Below are 18,917 nucleotides of genomic sequence, written 5' to 3' on the forward strand. Positions count from 1 at the left end.
ATGTCCATATAACATGGAAAACGATTGGAGGTTTCGACAACTTCGTGTTAAAAAGGATGTTTGTATTTATCCCTCGTTGGCATAAAGTTTCCTTCCAGAACTTTCCATAATACATGATGTACCAGGATATTTGACAAGTATGTTCTTCAATGATAGCAAACGCTGTTGCAGACAAACAACTAACACACTGCTGTAGAATTACAGATGATTTAATTCATTTTATATCTTGGTACAACAGCTGACAAGATAAAGAACATGGTGTAACTGATATAAAGTGTTGCACGTATATACCTGAATGCGTCTTCTTGTTGAGGGCTATTTCACAAATTAAATATGTGGTGGGTAGAGAAAACTGCTATTTTCTGGGACCAAATTTATATTTTAGACCTATCGGCAACAAATTCATTGCAAGTGCCTCCCCAATATTCACATCAGGAAAAGCCCTTGTTTGGTATAGCTGTACACGTACCGACTTCCATACAATCTATGTACAAAATAAAGGAACATTACAGGTTTGATTTACAGGTATATCACATTCCAACAAAACTGTTTGTCACCGCTGTTGATATTTCTTCACACAAATGCCACCAATAACAAAACATCTAAAACAAGATTATTAAAAAGTTTAAATAACCAGACCCCAGAACCACAAAACTCCCACAATTTTAAGAACGTTCTCAATTCTCAAGATTAATCTATAGGTAATGTTATCTCATGTTAAATAGAAAAATGTTTATGTTTTAAAATAAACTTTGACTTGAACCAGAGGATAAATTTGATTGTTAATGCGATATTTTTTTTTTTTAGTAAAGTAAATAAGTTTCTACAAAGTTATGACGTTCAGTGACACTGGGGCCAGGAGCTCAAAACAAAAGTAGGATTTCAATGATCTTCACATGTTGCTTTATAACTATGTTTATTGTATTGTCATACAATACTCCACTGACCAAGATTGAATCAATCTATTTCTACTTCATATATTGACGAACGGTACTTATATTAACACATTAGGATGCCATCATTTCAACTAATAACATTAAACAGACCAAACTATTGTTTTATTTTTTTTTGCAAGTTTTTCCAAACCAAGGTGTCATACCATAAAACAATTGAACAACCAGAATAGATTTTTTTTTCTAGTCTATGGTTAGTATGAGCAGTAAAAAATTCTACTGCTTTCAGACCGTTCATTCATCAGTCTGTTCGACATTCGTGCTGGTTCCTTAGTACAAAACACTCGGTACACAAACATGCTAAATGCAAATTGTTTTAATGAAATCGCCTTTTTGTACCCTGGCAATAATTTTACATTAGGTTCAAACTATTGTATTAAAACAAATCATATCTACCTGGTATACTGAATTCGTTTCCAAGGTCCCACCAGGTTTGTTATTTACTTTACATGTGAATATCAATAAAATCTTGTGAAAATACTTCGTAATAAAAAGCAATATAAGCTAGAGCATTTCTATTTTTCATTTTTTACTTATTAGATGAAAACTTAATCTTTGTGTTTCTATATGATACAATATGCAGACCATTTAAGAGCTATTCCAGAGCTGAATATAGAAGGCAGGAAGGCATTTTTTGTTATCCCCACCAATAGATGTCTTTTTCTTTCTCTAGGCTTACAATGCAAATGTTTTAACAAATACTTCAGACTGCACTACCCATACACCGTTAAAAGCGTCACCATGTCAACCCTTTAAATACATTAATATCTGAAATAGCCCTCACTGACTTGCCTGTAAAAGGTGCAGTAATTAAAATAATATATATATGTATCCATGCAATCATGAACTGTATTTAAAACAGTTATGTGCACTGCAAACAAAAGACCTGAACATAAATTGCAGATAGATACACCAGACTGACACAAATGATTATAATCGACGACACATACATTGGGGCTTGACACATCATTCCATATCTGACATGGCTATTTTAGTTGTAAACCCCAACATTTTGCATCATCAGTACTAAAGCTACCATCGTCTAGTAGATAAAGGGAGGTAATCAAGCAATCATAGCCTATTATATAAACTCCTAAATGTCAGGAAAACAATTTTAATAACAGATAACAAAATAAATGACACGGTTGTCAAGTTATTTCCAATTAATTTAGGGAGTATGCATTTGCTAGGTTTGAACAAACTTTCAGCAGATCACTTAAAAATTTCCAAGTTTAACACCAAGTCCAACACGGATGTAAAGTTTGCAAGGGAATTTTCAAAAAAATATATATATAAACACTTTCCAACAATGGGTGTATTGACAATGAAAACATGAGGACAAATTTAACTCACAAAGAATAAACAAAATATCAAAACTCAAATACATAAAGAATAAGCATGGATTACTTCTGGTAGTACCTGATGATGAATCAGATTCACTATAACAGAAACAGTTAATCACGATTCCTACTTTTCAGATCTTCATTTTAAGCATATTATTTTTTTGCTACTGTAACACATATCTATTTTCATTCAGACGATAAGAAATTCATTTCCTTGAGAAGTCTATTAAAATAAATGCCCCAAAAAAGTATAACCTTCATAAAGTAATATTTCAACTGTATTTGAACCAAAATCATTTTAAGGATCCCTGTCCCACTGTGCTAGTTTTTTGTAGACACAGTGATCTCCCCCTTAATTTCATTTTGGATATGTATGTGCAGCACAGTAAGCCTACACACTTCCATCGACTAGATAGCTCAGTCGGTTAGAGCGATGGAATTTACAAGAATGGAGTCTAGGGTTCAAATTGTGGTCTAGTTTGGCTGAATTTTTACCCATGGAACACTTGTTGATTTTTTATATAAAACCCCTACACAGTACATTTTTTCTCTCTCCAAGAATGATTTATCAAGCTATACTCATGCTGGAAAAAACACTTTCCAATGTATAGTTAGATTTAGCAGTGGTATGGGGATCCTTAATAGTCTAGTACTACTCCTCAGACGCGACGCACAACACAGCTTTGACTACCTCCTCTATAAAAGTTATGGAGGACGAGATCTGAACCGAAGGTAAGACTGTTAAAACAAATTATAGGCATTCTTGAAACTTAAAATGATACTGTACAAGTGTATAAATATTTGTCTTATATCAGATCCCTTGCCATGAGCAAAGTCTAAATAGTCTAAGTAAAAATTAAATCAATGATACATTGAAGTATGGGTTAAAACTGGTGTTCCACAAATCATTCAAATATACTCAAATTTTGAATAAAGCTTTCTTCCGAACCATTTTTTCACATAACCAAGATCAACAGCGAAAGCTCATCATGCATCAAAATGTGGTGATGCTGTTAAAAATCATCGAGACTCAAGGATTTTGTTTACACAGTTTTAAAAATATATCTCTACAAAATAAGGAAACTGTATGATAATCTTGTCGATCATGTCAAAATTTGGTAAATAAACAAAGATTTGGCATACTTATAGAAAAATTTGTTTATGCTTTTTCTTAAATATCACACATTACGCAAAAAGAAAGAGAAACAATTGGTTGATACCTTGAAATTCAATTCTCTTGACTAAAAATATCAAGTACACCATACTAAAAAATATACGATGATGACCAACACCTCTAAAAAATTCCCTGTATTCCTTTTACACATGTTCTCACCAAGACGTCTAATGATTCCCTGATCAGGAGACATCACCAGACGTCCAATGATTCCCTGATCAGGAGACATCACCCAGACGTCCAATGAGTCCCTGATCAGGAGACATCACCCAGACGTCCAATGATTCCCTGATCAGGAGACATCACCCAGACGTCCAATGATTCCCTGATCAGGAGACATCACCCAGACGTCCAATGATCCCCTGATCAGGAGACATCACCAAGACGTCCAATGATCCCCTGATCGCGAGTCATCACCCAGACATCTAATGATCCCCTGATCAGGAGACATCACCCAGACATCTAATGAGGGGACAAGGTCAGCAGCTGCTCACTTCTATAATAGAGTCTCGGGATTGTCCAACTCCAATCCATTTCACTGCAAAAACATAAAATTACATTTGATTAATTGTCACAATAAAATCTGGAATATATTACATGCCAGATCTCATGGCGCCAGGCGAAATCTCAGATTTTCACCTCTGCTAAAGTCTTACGGCGTCGGACATGAATTTACAGAATGTCCTCATAGCCTCATGTTTTTTAATATCTGATCGGCGAACCATTTTCCTGTTGTTGTTTACTCGAAGTTTTAGGAGATTCAACAATGTTATCAGCGATAAATCACGAGAGCTCTTGAGTAGCGGTCATGTGATGGCCATATGATCGATTTGTATGCAAGAGCTCTTCCGATAACTTCCGGAATATGTTACTGGTGTCGGTAAAATTGTGAGTTTATTTCGGTGTCTTTTACAAAAAGTAATCTATTTGAACGATAGAAATAAATCTGTATTATATATTTAATTTGATCCTTATTGTTGCCATTCAGTTCCGTGATACTAGCAGACTGCCCGACACTTTAGTCTTAGCCACTGCGTGACGGTGTCGGCTCCACCACCCAAATTTTACCGTGAAGTCAGTCGATTTAATTAGCACACTAAATGTTTTCTGTCATGTTTGTAACGTTAGTTCATTGCTAGACACTTTGAAAAATATGATGTCCAGCTACGTGTTACTTTTCAATTATACTGATATAAGGTCAGAGAACGGCCGGTCAGGGGCTTGTCAAATGAGATTGAAAATAGCAGTGGTCTGAATGCTGAAATTTTGAATTTAAAAGTTCAAATGCAGAACACAGTTTGCTTTTCTTTCACAGCTGATTATTTCAGCCTCTTGCTAAATGCATGTTTCCAGATTATATAACAATGCTCAGAAGTTCAAATGAAAATGAACAAAGACAACTTTAATCCTTATAAACTTATCAAAATCCACAGTTGAAAGTTAATGTCTCCTAACTTAAACATCAGTAGTACTCACTACTGTGCCTGCGTGAATATTGACCTGTCCAACTGAATTGCGAAATTTTAAGTAAAATCTGCGTTTGCAGTTCATCTCAATTAATTATATGCGATAATATTTAGTTTTGTAAACTTTGTGCTACTAAATATATATATAACCATATTCAATATAAAAAAAAAAAATGCCAAAATCAAAACAAAGTTACTTACTTAAGGATTTTGTACTGTATTCCATTGATTTAATTGAAAAGGATAAGTTTTTTTTGTCTTGAAAAAAGCCGCAAATACAACCTCCCTTATTTGAGCCTCTATTCCCTTAAATGATTGTAAAAAGCACAAAGTGGTCTCCAAGAATTCTGACATGTATGGAACATTGAAGTAAATTTTTATCATCACAGGTTTCCATGAATTGTTTATTAGATTATAAGTAAAACTCCAATATACATGTTGGGATACTTTAATGCGAGGTGTGAATAAAGTTTGTAAGAATGATTTATAAGTGTAAAATCTCCAGTTACCTGGTATTTCCATCAACTTCTCCACTTTCCTGATATAATTTTGTGCATTTTTTGGTAGTTCTGAAAATTTCCTTGCTGTAGAGGTATCCTCCTCCCAGCCGGGCATCGTCTCGTATTCCACCTCAACTCGCTTCAGGTCCGCGTCCAGAGCTGTACACACACAACACAGACAATCACTAGTTTCATACAGCAAGACAATACTGAGGTCATTAGAAGGCTGGAGGAACAAAAGTTCACAGTCCAGGCCATTACTACTAAAGATAATCAAAATGAACTTATTGATTCTTTAAAGCAGGAACACTGATGTATACTAAAGAGGAAGAACATTCTTTATTACTAACAAGAAAGCTGTGTAAAAGAAAGAAGAATACAGAGAATAAATTGTGACGGAGAGTTCTGTTTCTGGTAGCTATTGAGGAGTTACCTGGGAAGCTGTCAATCTCCTGACCATCAAGGACGTACTTGACGCCAATCTTCACCTCCTTGAATGTATCCAGTATATCCAGCTTGGTTACAGCAACACTGTAATGACAAGAGAAACAGCAATACTGTCAAAAAGTCAAAGACTAGACACATCCTATTTAATAAAGTTTTTATTGCTGGTAACTTTCTGAATACTTCCAGTCATGTGTCTACACCATTGTACACCTAAAGTGAGTATTCATATAACATAAACACTGCCTTGAGTATGTACCTTATGCAGTAAAACAACTGATCACATCACATCCGGTTTTAAGGTATTTTCGCAGTAAAACCAATAATCATTTTACAGCCTTGATAATGATACTTACGCAGTAAAACCATTGATCATGTTGGAGTACCTCAACATGACCATATCCAGCCAGCCTACCCGTCGCCTGCGACCAGTGGTAACTCCGTACTCATGACCCCGTTCGACCAGAACTTTATTTTGACCTTTTTCCTGTAACAGGTCAAAACCAAGGTAAGCGGCAGCCTATCTAGCTAGAATAAACCATTTTTAAAGCACTGTACAATACAAAGATATACAATTCATAATACTATCAATACAATGTGACAATTTCCCAGGAACAGACTTACCAGGCACTAACTACTGGTAAACAACTTTTTTAAATGATAGTTTTACCTCCCAGTAATGTTGCAGCTGTAGCACCCACCCAAGAACGTAATATACTCCACACAAGACTTGAGCAGAAATTTTACCAGAAAGACAGGGCAGGTACACATACAATTAAAACACCGGAATACGTAGCACCCCATTGAACAACACACCTACTTTGAACAAGTGTTTGCTCTATTTTCCCGTTTAATATACAATTAAAGTAGTTTTAATGCTGTAACGTACATCTGTGAGTTCTGTTGGGAATCCCCCGCTGCCAACCCTTGTGAGGTACGCCTTAACAACACCATAGATATCACCTAGAACGTGAGGTGGGATTCCGAGTCCTGTACATATACCTCCAACGCTGCAGTTTGATGACGTCACATATGGGTATAGACCTACAATACATAATAATATTTGTCAATATGCAATATAATTGTCATTGGGAAAGCTTTAGCTGTTTATGATAAAAAAAAATCCCATAAGTCAAAGATATTTTAATTGCTCCTAATTAGAGACAAATGGCATGAATTTGTAAAAGAGAAATTGAGTTTAAACAAAATCTTCATTTTCTACCCTTCCTCCCATTCATTTATGTTTCTTCTTCAAAGCGAAAATCTAATTTTAAACCAGTTTCTCAAAGTGAAAACTGCTTTAGAATCTATACCACACACTGAAGTCTAAATCAAAATTTAACAAACACTTAAGATATGTATCTACATTCACATTTTTTGCTGATAATGTGGCACTGAATATTAGCAGCACAACTGTGTGCAGAAAAGTTTGCCAAGAAATTGTTTTCTCTGCAAGATTTAAAGCAGGTTACCAAAGTCAATGTCCAGGATGCTTGACTGAGCCCCTTCTATAAGGATGGTCTTGCAGTCAGTAATGGCCTTGTGAAGATACGGGATAGTGTCACGTACCATCGGGCGAACCTCTTGCCTCAGCACCTTGTACACAAAGGACATTTGTATATTTTTTTTGTCATATACTTATTATAAATTTGAGAAAATCTGGTCAAACATGGGGAAAGTTTATTTGACACAAATTTTAGCATTTATATTTATCACTTTTTTTTTAAAAGCTTTCTCTTCTTGATTTGTCCTCTGTCATTATGGCAAAGATACCTGTATGTTAGGCAATACTGTTTATTACACAGGCAACCTAAATAACAAGTGGAACTTGAAATTGTATAAAGCTGACGATTATCTAATAAACTATCAAATGAACAAGTGTGTAATACTACATTGACACCACCATGATTCTACATACTTTATAGCGCTCCAATTCTTTTTCTACGTTGACAACATCTTTAAGTTCTGGGTATTGCCGGACATAGAAGTCTACCAGCCTCTGAAAGCTATTTACAAAGAAACAAAGAAAACATTTACAATTCTGTCTTGAATACATTTTAAAACAATACTAAACTGTTTGGACAACACAGTGTATAACAACTTTGTACAGATACCAGCTTTAAGGCAGGGCACATACATGTCCACTCGTCCATTTAGCTATTTATCTGTAAGTAACAATATACAATATCATATGCAAGAAATAGTATACAACAGAAGCAAGACTTTCTTAACCTTTTTCTGACCAAAGTACAAGCAATACTGAATTTTCTGTAACATAAACATGTACTTGGATGAGTTTCATGAAATTCAACTTTCAACATCACAATATTTCTGCATTTTTTTCTTTCTTTCAATTTTCGACATATTTAAGATCAGAAACTAAAAGAACACGATTGATCTTTTAGGAGAAGAAAATTAGGGCAAATCAGAACAGAGCGGTATAAAGAGAATGGACGGAGAAGCTACCACAACATTAACAAATACACTGAAAACAATACTTACTGCTCTGAAAAATAGGAATAGTCACCAAGAAGATCAGCTATTCGTAAACCATTCCTCGTTGCCTGACAAAGAGAGAATATGACTCTTAGTTTATCTATATCTAGCACACCCAAAACCAAATGAGTTGCCTACCAATATCACATTACACCAATACCTGTATCTTGGCATTTGTTTCTGTACAAATCATGAAAAGATAAACCATTTTACCTAGCCTACATATAATTGCTTTTATCAGTGATATAGTTTGTACCCACGCGTAACCCACACACATCCTTTAATGTACAGCATGTTGTAACATGTTAAACACACCTGTTGTCCTGACGTTGTTTTCTATACTGACAAGTTCCATTACAATCTACAATGAGGGATTAGCTGTGAACTTTTCCGATCTTGTTTCTCTTCATCAACCTGAGTCATATCTAAATTAATGTTAGCTCCCTAGACCTGTAGTGGCCCTAGAAGCCTACTTGTTTATTTTGAGGTGTCATTTAAAATTGCACCGTTACATATGACATTGATCTTGTACTGAAGAACTTTCTGGTGAGTAGGTTAAAGGAGAAAACATGATAATGTGTTATCCTTTTATTTTGGATTGATTCTGGATTCACGACAGCTGGAAAAACACTATTATATCAAACTTCATCTACAATCTTAATGGGCTTCAAAATATTACGTGACATCAAAGTCTCCAACACAGATTTTGCATACCTTAGATGAATATGCTGGGCCAATACCCTTTTTCGTAGTGCCAATTCTGAAATTAGCACAAAACATTGCATTTAAATATCTTTTGTTCATGTAAACAAAAAATCAATTATTATAGATACTTTGTTATGAAAGTTTTTTCTCTAAATTCAAACATATTTATGAGTAAATTTTCAACAGCTTGGAAGTGCAGCTGGCATTTTCCACAATTAACTTTTAGATATCCCATTGTGATTAGGCCTTTGATTCCCCCGAACTTATTCATGTACATATTAATGTATTTGCATTTATTTATTTTTCTACAGAGAACAATTTAACTGAGAAACATTTTTGAAAATGTTAAGTCTATTGTATCGAAAATTTAATTAATCAGATTTATCTGATAAGATAATGTGCAGATGTTTGTCACCTACAAGTTGTACCTGGGATTAAAAGGTAATGTGCCGATGACTGTCACTTACAAGTTCTTTCCTCTGTTCTGTTCTTGCATACCATCAACTTGCTGGTGCAAATCAAACACTACAATGACAAAGGAATAGCACACATATATAACATCATCTTGGGTCAGAGTCGGCATAAAGCAAACTGTAGCCGAGCTATAATTAGAATAAAATAATCTGCAGATTTCTGTGCTGTTTGTTACAGTTTTTAACTTCTCCAACAGCTTGTAGGTACTTTAGAATTCACATGTTTACATGACAATGTTTTCAATTCGAGTGGTTGAAAGTTTCCCTGAAGACTAAGACAACAGTAGACAGCCATCATGACGGATACACATGGAAATAACCTCCCTGGTGACACAACTCAAAACAGAATTTGTGAAAAATTTGGACAGAGTAAGTCCTATATTTATGGGATTTTTATTTTCATATTTTCAAAAATGGAAATGATCATGAATCAGCTCAAAATCTACTGTTGATCAACAATTTCATATTTTTGCTAAAAACAAGCTCACTTAACTGCCAACTCTGCTGAAATCACCACTACAACAGACATGCCTAATGTAAATATAAACAACATTGGACACTTTTAACCAATAGTCTAAACCAAACCACTACGACAAGACATGCATAACACATGTAAATAGTCAAAGCACTACGTCAAACATGTACCTGTGAAAACATGAATAACCTTTAACACTGTTGGTCAATAACCCATGGTAAATCAAACCACTAGGACAGACATGTACCCATGAAAACATGAAGAACGTTAAACACTGTTGGTCAATAACCAATGCTAAATCAGACCACTAGGACAGACATGTACCCATGAAAACATAAAGAACGTTAAACACTGTTGGTCAATAACCCATGGTAAATCAAACGACTAGGACAGACATGTACCCTTGAAAACTTGAATAACCTTTAACACTGTTGGTCAATAACCCATGGTAAATCAGATCACTAGGACAGACATGTACCCGTGAAAACATGAATAAACTTCAACACTGTTGGTCAATAACAAACCCATGCTAAATCAAACCACTAGGACAGACATGTACCCGTGACAACATGAATAACCTGTAACACTGTTGGTCAATAACCGATGGTAAATCAGACCACTAGGACAGACATGTCCCCGTGAAAACATGAATACCCTTTAACACTAGACCACTAGGACAGACATGTACCTGTGAAAACATGAAGAAACTTTAAACGCTGTTGGTCAATAACCCATGGCAAATCAGACCACTAGGACAGACATGTCCCCGTGAAAACATGAATAACCTTTAATACTAGACCACTAGGACAGACATGTACCTGTGAAAACATGAAGAAACTTTAAACACTGTTGGTCAATAACCCATGGTAAATCAAACTACTACGACAGACATTCACAACACATTTAAATATAGACAACTTTGCAGATTGTCAGTTAAGGAAGCATTAAGTAAACAAGCGGCTTAATTAACAAAGACTGTATATATCATCTGGACAAGATTAAAGTCAACACATATCTACACTTAGATAACATAACCTTAATAATGCAAGACCAATCACTTAGAACACTACACCATCATAATACTTAATAATGCATGTGTGTATCACATGGCATCAGGAAATCTTTGCTCCAAATCTCTGTAGAATTACATGTGTAAAATACACTGATATATTGCCAGTATCAACATGTTAACCTATTAATTATTCACACTATTAGCCATGTGTGCTGCCAGGCAGTGATGGCTACAAACACCACTAGAGTGGAAACCAGGATCAAATCAAAACAACATGTTTGTCAACCAAGCCAAGGTCATACAATTGATCTTCTATGTCAAACAACTGGGCGTCTACCCAAGTCTGTAGACAGAGCCATATCAAAACATTGACGACGACGACGCATCATTTGTAACTATATATATTAGATACGAGTTTCCTTACAGCACAAAATCAAATTAACAGCTATTGGCATCACCTTTAAACCTTTTCAACACAGTCGTCATAATACTTTATCCAGAAATCACTGGGAGATCAACGGATATCCATCACTTAAAACAACTTCTTACACTGAAAACCCGAGCTTTGGTCAACATCCCTAAACCCCAACCCCAAACACAGAGAAAGGACTGTATTTCTTACAACCACTTTAACATTGTCATGACGTGAATTCTAAAGTACTTACCCAGGTTTAATGTTATAACCAGCTAATGTAGGTGTGAACCAGTGAAGCATCACATCATCCTATGAGAATAGAAAGACGAGAGAATCTTTCAGAAATCATTTCCACATGTTTGTACGCAAAATATGAAATAATTTTATAAATGGTGAAGTTATGTACATAAATGCGCACAATATCATAATCACAGCAATTAATTAAACATGTTAATTTAAGAATAACTGTCTTCGGGAGTTTTATAAGTACTGCAGATCTGTATACATGTCTATAGATAAGACAAGGGGGAATACCTACCTAGATGTGCTCTTGTGGAGATTATCAGGCGCTCTTTAAGGTCCGTCAAACCTTTCTTCTCATTCTTACTGATCTCATCAAACAAATTTGGCAAATGAATCACAACTCCATTTCCTGCAAGGAAAATGATGAAGCTTTCATATAAATGCTGAATTTTTTTGAATATATATTTTGCATACTACTGATCATAATTGGGCATGATTATTTTGTAGAAAAAACACACAATTTACATTACCAAAACAACACATCCAAACAATCATTGAAAGAAAAAGTTTAACCTAGGCCATCCAAGCCTTGTATGTCTAACTAGACGTTCTACCATGACACTCAAATATTTAATTGTAATACTTACCTATAACACCCACACACTTGCTGTTGACAATACCACTGGGCAGGAGGTGGAAGTCATACGCTTTGTCCCCTACCACCACGGTGTGTCCGGCATTGTTTCCTCCCTATCAACAAAACAGGCAAATTAAGTTGATGTTTGTAATTTAGGGGTTTGACATCTTCACAACCGTAATGCGAAGAACAAGTGCTTTCACACTAAAATGCTATGAAAAATATGTTTCTTGCTGTCACACATTCATCACTACTTTCTTGCCTGTTGTTTGATTTTAGCAAATAAAATACTGTATTACAACGACTTACTGTAATCATTAAAATAAACATAATTTCTCATATTTTCCCTACTTAATCAGTGTTCCCAAAAACTATCAAATGAGGGTTTTTCAACCCCAAACCGTTGGTTGTACCACAAGTTTTCAAGGATTGCCTTATGTAATGAGTACCTCGGGGTACAGAATCTTGAAATTGTATCAAATATACCCCAAAAACTTAAATTCAGTGGCAACACTGCTTAACCATTTTTATCTATTTACAAATTTCACTGCATATAGATCTAGAGCTTCAATTTTGTTTTTTCCCTTCCTTTCTAAAAAAAATATTTCAAATTTGGTTAATGCAGCAGGGCTCGGGTAAAATTCTGAAACAACTACTAGATACTACGCATTTGAGTCAGGAAACAACTACTCCACACTCGGGAAAAATCCTGGAATTTGAGAGCAGTGGACCATTTTCATAAATTTTTAGTCAATATCCAAATTAAGACGGGCCATTCTAGGTAAAATTAAAAGAAAATTGGAACATGGAGGGGTCAATTTCAGTTTGAAGGCGAGGATTATCCCTCCACACTCACAAGATTTTACTGTACACCTGTCTGGGATTAACCTAGATATATAGTTTTATCACTGAAGTTGGGTAGTATTCCCAGTAACTGTTTCCCTTTTTGAATGAAAAACAAATTCCCAATCAATGAACTCTCCTAAATTTTCACCAGGTAATCAGAAAGCCTGCCCCTAATATATGAGACATCTCCTAATATTTCAAAACAGGAAGTCCGTCTCTTCATTGGAATAAACAGGAAGTCGGTCTCTACACGAAGACATCCCCTAATAAACAAAAGTCTGTCCTGAAGTGAAGCCAGGGCTCAAGAATAACGGTAGCCTGATAGTCCGAGACTAGTGAAAGTTTCAGTTGGACTAGTGATTCTAAGAATTGCTAGCCCACTTAACTAGTAATTAACAAATCAAAATTTGCAATTGGATAATATGCTGATAATTATAATGATATCAAAGGCTGATGATATTTTAAAAAAAAATCTTTTTCTAAAGCTCTATTCTTCTTTAAATTTGAAAATTACCAAACTACTGTAAGATAATTATATAAGTGTGTCGCATGTGAAACCTCTGTAAATACAAGCATATTTGATTGGACCGCAACTGAAAGCAATAAAATGTAATTGCAGTCAGGAATACTATTACCTTCTTTTAAAGTAAATGTGTGAATGATATTGCTTTGTACTTAAAAGCTCACCAGGTTGCAATTTTTAGTTTACATGCATATTTTTTCACATAGATTTTTTTTTTTATTTTTTAAATAAATCACACCTTTTTTAAAAGTAATAACAATTAAAATGTATACTTTATGGCGACGATTGAACCTCAATTTTTTACTGTTTGCAGTCATGCTGGTTTGGGGGCAGAATAGGCCAGCTAGTGCTGTATCCCATTGCATGCTTATCATTGTAAGACTGAGAGGCAACGAATATTATAATTATATAATTAGCGGACATTGCAGAAAGCAAGTTTATCTACTGCAACACTTTTGATTTTAATCCCCCCCCCCCCCCCCCCCCTCCTATATAGCTGACATGGATGCGGAGGCAGGGATCTACTGCCCCTCTTGGTTACTAATAACAGGTGAGCTAAAAATAGTTGTAGACAGGGTGTTGCTCATGACATTCGTGTACTATATATTGGTACGAGAAGAAAGGTGATGTCAATTATGTATAATTTTTATATCAATTATGTATAATTTTTATATATCAAAATATATCATTTAAACTCATGACGTTCGTGTACTATATATTGGTACGAGAAGAAAGGTGATGTCAATTATGTATAATTTTTATATATCAAAATATAGCATTTAAATAGATTGGACAAATACCTGGTCTCCACTGATCCATCACTTTTCTAAATACCTAATTTAGATTTTTCAATAGCAGCAGACACACACAGATTTGGGACTGTTTTTTAAAGGATATAGAAAACATTCAAAACAAGGATGTCAACTTTAGAAGTACTTTGCAAAAAGTGGTTCAAATAATATAAAAAAAGTAATTGTCAAAAAATAGGGTTGGTAAGGAAAACAGCCACAATTAATTTTGTTTATGCCTTGTAAATAATTATAAAGCTAATCCAAAGTGCAGTAGATTCTTCTAGACATACATTAATTGTATCTGGCTTGTTGCTCTATTGTAAGTCGCACTAGCTTGTGTAGTAGTGGTTTCATGATCCTGATAGAAGTGGTCCAACAAGTTGTGCGTCTTGGTTCTGTACAGAATTATGTACTGGTGTTGCTACACTGTGGTTACACCATCACTCCTGAGCAGCAGGAATGTATACATGACACAGATCCTATGTTCAGCCTGAGGAAAATGGCACCCATTCAGGACTACCAAGCTACAGACTTTATTAATTAGGTAGTTATTAGTAGGGTAAACAACCACCTACACACAGCCCACTAACACAGTACCTTGGTATTCAGTGTATACTATCAGCTGTAGTATACACCCAACAAACAGTCATGTTTAAAATTTTGCTTTCGTTGTCATAAAAACTTTGACCAAGTGACCAAATATTATACCCGACTGAATTTAATATTATTACTTAAATGGCTGATGATTGGACACAGAGCTTTACGAACAATGTTATAGTAATTAATAATGTTACAACACATTGCATAAGGCCAAATAAAATAATATGTGTTTCCTATCACCATAATATTTTGACTTCAGGTAGGTAGGTAGGGATTTTTTATTTTTTTTACTAAAACATCTTTTTTTTAAATGTATTATATATAGCCTTTTGCCTACGATTGTAGTGTGAAGCAATAGCGTTGTATGCTTATTTGTTTTAAGTCTTCTGTATGTATTTTTAAGTCTTCTGTATGTATTCTCACAATAAATGATACTAAATTTCTCATTTGGTATTAATTTTTCAGGAAGATTCATTTGATAACCAGTAAACACCTGTGTTTATAGAGGGTTAAATTGAATAAGATACCCTAGTACTTTAATGTCAAAAGCATAAAGCAATCATGTTTTTTTTACTAAATTTATTTCAGTAAGCTTTTTCCTGTTTTCATTTAGATACAAAAATATCAATTTCTCATTTGGTATTAACTTAAATTTATTTTGATAATGATTTCTTAAAATTGAAATTGTATTAAATGTTTATTTGAATGTACCGGTAATTTGTCAGAATGTATTTTCATTGATTTAATAGCCAAATTGATTGAAATTGAATTAAAATTCTGTAAATACTGTCATTATTTTTGTCATTGCTTTTTGCCAAATGGCCGGGCTACTCCTGTTTTTAATCCTTTGTGGGCAGTCTTCACACATAGGTAGGAAAGTTTTATATATGTATTTTTTTTAAATCAAGAGAATCCATGAATTATTCCTCCAACAGTTAAGCTCCCATCAACCTCAAACCTACTCCAACAATGTTAGAGGTTTTCCCGATGCTGACAATCAAATTTTCAAAGTTCGGATTTCGGATTTAGAAAAAGTATATCGTGTTTACATACATTTAAATGTTCAACAGTGTCAATAAATACACCTAAGTGTGTTTTTCAAGCCAATTTTGTTCCGCCCGCATGAAAGTGTAGACTATTGCAAGAAATCGGTCCGATATTGAAGATCGATTACAGTGATTTATCAGCCTATATAAATGGGGTCGGGTACCAATTCCATTCCCAATGAGATTTCATCAAAATAATTCTGAATTGCCCCGCTGAAATTCCCAACTGATTACCAATTTTAATTCTGGTCATTGTTTTTGCGTATAGAATGCAAGTCGTCTGCAAACGCTTAGCTGATCAGGAATCAGAAATATGGTGTCGTCTCACAACGGCAAATACTATGCCAAAAAAAAAAAGCAAAAGCCTGTCTGCTTTCTTTAAACGCAAAAATCCCAACACCGCGTGCCGGTCCGATTCCACTTGTCGAGAAGAACCGACATTGGTATTTCCGCGATCTGAGTCAATCGCCGAGCCTGACTCTGACTGTCAATTGCAAGTTAACTCACCTAAAGAAAAAACAATATATATCTGATCGACGGTTTTTCAACATCATTACCTACAAAGGCGAGTTCCCATGGATATCCAAAAATGAAAAAAGGCAATGTTTTTGTTCTGTTTGTGAATTTGTGTACAAGGAAAGTGACAATCAGAGTCTTGGCCCGTTTACTGGGAAAGGTGCTACACTTGGAGAACACCCTACAGTACTAGAGACTAATGAAGCATGCGAAAAGTGTTGCTCATGAAAAAGGTCAAAAAGTGCAGGTGGAAACGAGAGTAAAGATATTATCTGGAAAAAAAGTCTATTGTAATCTTTTCGCAAGAACAGAAAAAACACTCGGATGAAAAGTGTAGAGAACTGAATCGATCTGTAATCAGAAAATTATTTGAGTGTTAAGTTAAGTTTATTTCCGGTTCAGGACTAGTGAAAGTCCTCTATACCAGACTCTTATGTTACACAATACATAAATATATATATTTCTACTTGGTACACGTTAATTAATGTCTATGCTTTGATTAATGATTTGTAGATAAAGAAAAGTTCTTGATGTTTCCAGTGGGTATCTAGCCTGTTTTTGAATACATTTACATTTGGTGCGGAGACAACATTTTCAGGCAGATCCTTCCATATTGTCACTGTTCTTATTGAAAAAAGGTTTTTCCTAAGCATCATTGTTGCACGCTTAGGGTATACTTTTTTGCTATGCATTGTGCCCAATCAATAAAAAATATTGATATAACTATGTGTTATTCATAAAAAATATTGATATAACAAGGTGTTATTTTTCTAAGAAGTTCATCGAAGAGACATTTATGTGATGAGAAAAGGTACTTTAGAAATTGACAATGACCGGAAGTGAGCATACCTTTTTCTATCTCCTGCAGACGAGCGATATAATTTTGCATATTTTTGGGGGGTGGGACAAACGTATACCAGTTAACATTTTGCTACCCATCGTTAGTTTATCTGCACTTTGAACGACTTAGGTACCTATCAATTCCATGTATAATTTTGGTGCCGTCTGCAAGTAACAGTGATCATGTTTTTCTTTTCCCCTGAAAATTACCGTAATCTCAATTAAACAAAAATCACTATCAATATTTCTTAAAACTTGAAATTTAGAATTATCACTCGAGTTAAATACATTTGCTGCCTAATGATAGTAAGGTAGAGTCTACCAGCCGCTCAAACGATTACGATTGAAGGAATTATATTATGTACTGATTTACCCTACGGCTTACAAGTACCTCTTTTATCTGTTTGACCTCGTACAGCGACCTACGCGTCTTGTTCGATATTGGGCTCGAGGCCGACACATACAAAAATCTTATCTCGTATCATTGTTTTACTTTCTTTAACAAAACTTGAATATATGTGTTAACACTTATCTCGTAACGTGTTGATGACTGTCAAGTGAAATATATCGAAATTCAATGACATTCTCAAGGTCTTTCCAAATATTAGCTGGCATGATCATGGGACAGGTCTGGTGTTTTGACGCTGAAGAGGGTCTCTGGTCTGATGTCTAGCAAAACTTGTTTCGCAAACATGTAGTTTTTTGCATTTGAGTTCTTTGTAGATTTGTACAAAAATATCAATTTCCGCGATCTTACCGTAACTTAGTTTCCCGAGTCTCTTGTTTATCGTAAGCCTGAAGAAAGATGTTATTTACCTGACATCGACAGCAGATATCGGCGTCGGTCGCCAACATGTCGACGATTTTGCCCTTTCCTTCATCTCCCCACTGTGTTCCTAAAACTACGTTTACAGGCACACGGGTGTTAAATCGCTGCTTTTTCACAGGAACGTCGCCATTCGACATGATTTCAATGTTGTTTCCACCATTCATCGCCATGCGCACATGTAGCTGTGGTGTTAAACGCGGGAAAATGACCCCGAGTGAACAACAGTCGGTGCGTTCGATCCAGGCGCAGTGCTATGCCTGGTGTGGGTTCGTTAGAACCTAANTGGGGGGGGGGGGGTACCCCCCGAGATTTTTTCGGAATCTGGAACCCATTCTGGTGCAGTTTGAGACATAAAATACTTATCATTTTCATATTTGGCTTGTAGTATTTTTTTTCAAAGGCGTAATAATTAGTTCCATATGAACATGGAACATTTTCTTTAAACAGTCAATAAAAGAAACAATATCAATGAGATAATGAATTCACTGAGGGCCCAGGATTATATGAGTTGTTAAAATTTATCACATAAAGTTCTACAATGTGATCCTTGTTAAAAGTATATTCATGGAGCAATGTTGATCCAGTACTTA

General features: G+C 35.1%; 1 protein-coding gene across 1 annotated transcript; it reads right to left on the reverse strand.

Moving 5' to 3' along the window:
• Positions 1-193: 193 nt before the first annotated feature.
• Positions 194-18,576, reverse strand: LOC110461432 (adenylosuccinate synthetase-like). Its single transcript, XM_021514877.1, has 13 exons — positions 18,315-18,576; positions 12,347-12,449; positions 11,995-12,108; positions 9,549-9,606; positions 9,091-9,136; positions 8,383-8,444; positions 7,799-7,886; positions 7,353-7,476; positions 6,770-6,924; positions 6,237-6,367; positions 5,870-5,967; positions 5,446-5,595; positions 194-4,008 (listed from the first exon to the last, which is right to left on the reverse strand). The coding sequence occupies exons 1-13, from the start codon at positions 18,495-18,497 to the stop codon at positions 3,950-3,952; spliced, it is 1,371 nt and encodes a 456-aa protein (XP_021370552.1). The 5' UTR covers positions 18,498-18,576; the 3' UTR covers positions 194-3,949.
• Between the last annotated feature and the right edge of the window lie 341 nt (positions 18,577-18,917).

The sequence above is a fragment of the Mizuhopecten yessoensis genome, unplaced genomic scaffold (genome assembly GCF_002113885.1).
Source record: "Mizuhopecten yessoensis strain PY_sf001 unplaced genomic scaffold, ASM211388v2 scaffold10621, whole genome shotgun sequence".
NCBI classification, from domain to species: domain Eukaryota; kingdom Metazoa; phylum Mollusca; class Bivalvia; order Pectinida; family Pectinidae; genus Mizuhopecten; species Mizuhopecten yessoensis.

Bases quoted from the DNA above. Each gene is read 5' to 3' on its own strand.
- LOC110461432 (XM_021514877.1), bottom strand. From the start codon at position 18,497: ATGGCGATGAATGGTGGAAACAACATTGAAATCATGTCGAATGGCGAC. The intron at 8,445-9,090 runs GTATGCAAAATC...TCTCTTTGTCAG, and splicing joins GCCCAGCATATTCATCTAAG to GCAACGAGGAATGGTTTACG. The intron at 5,596-5,869 runs GTAACTCCTCAA...GTGTGTGTACAG, and splicing joins GGAGATTGACAGCTTCCCAG to CTCTGGACGCGGACCTGAAG.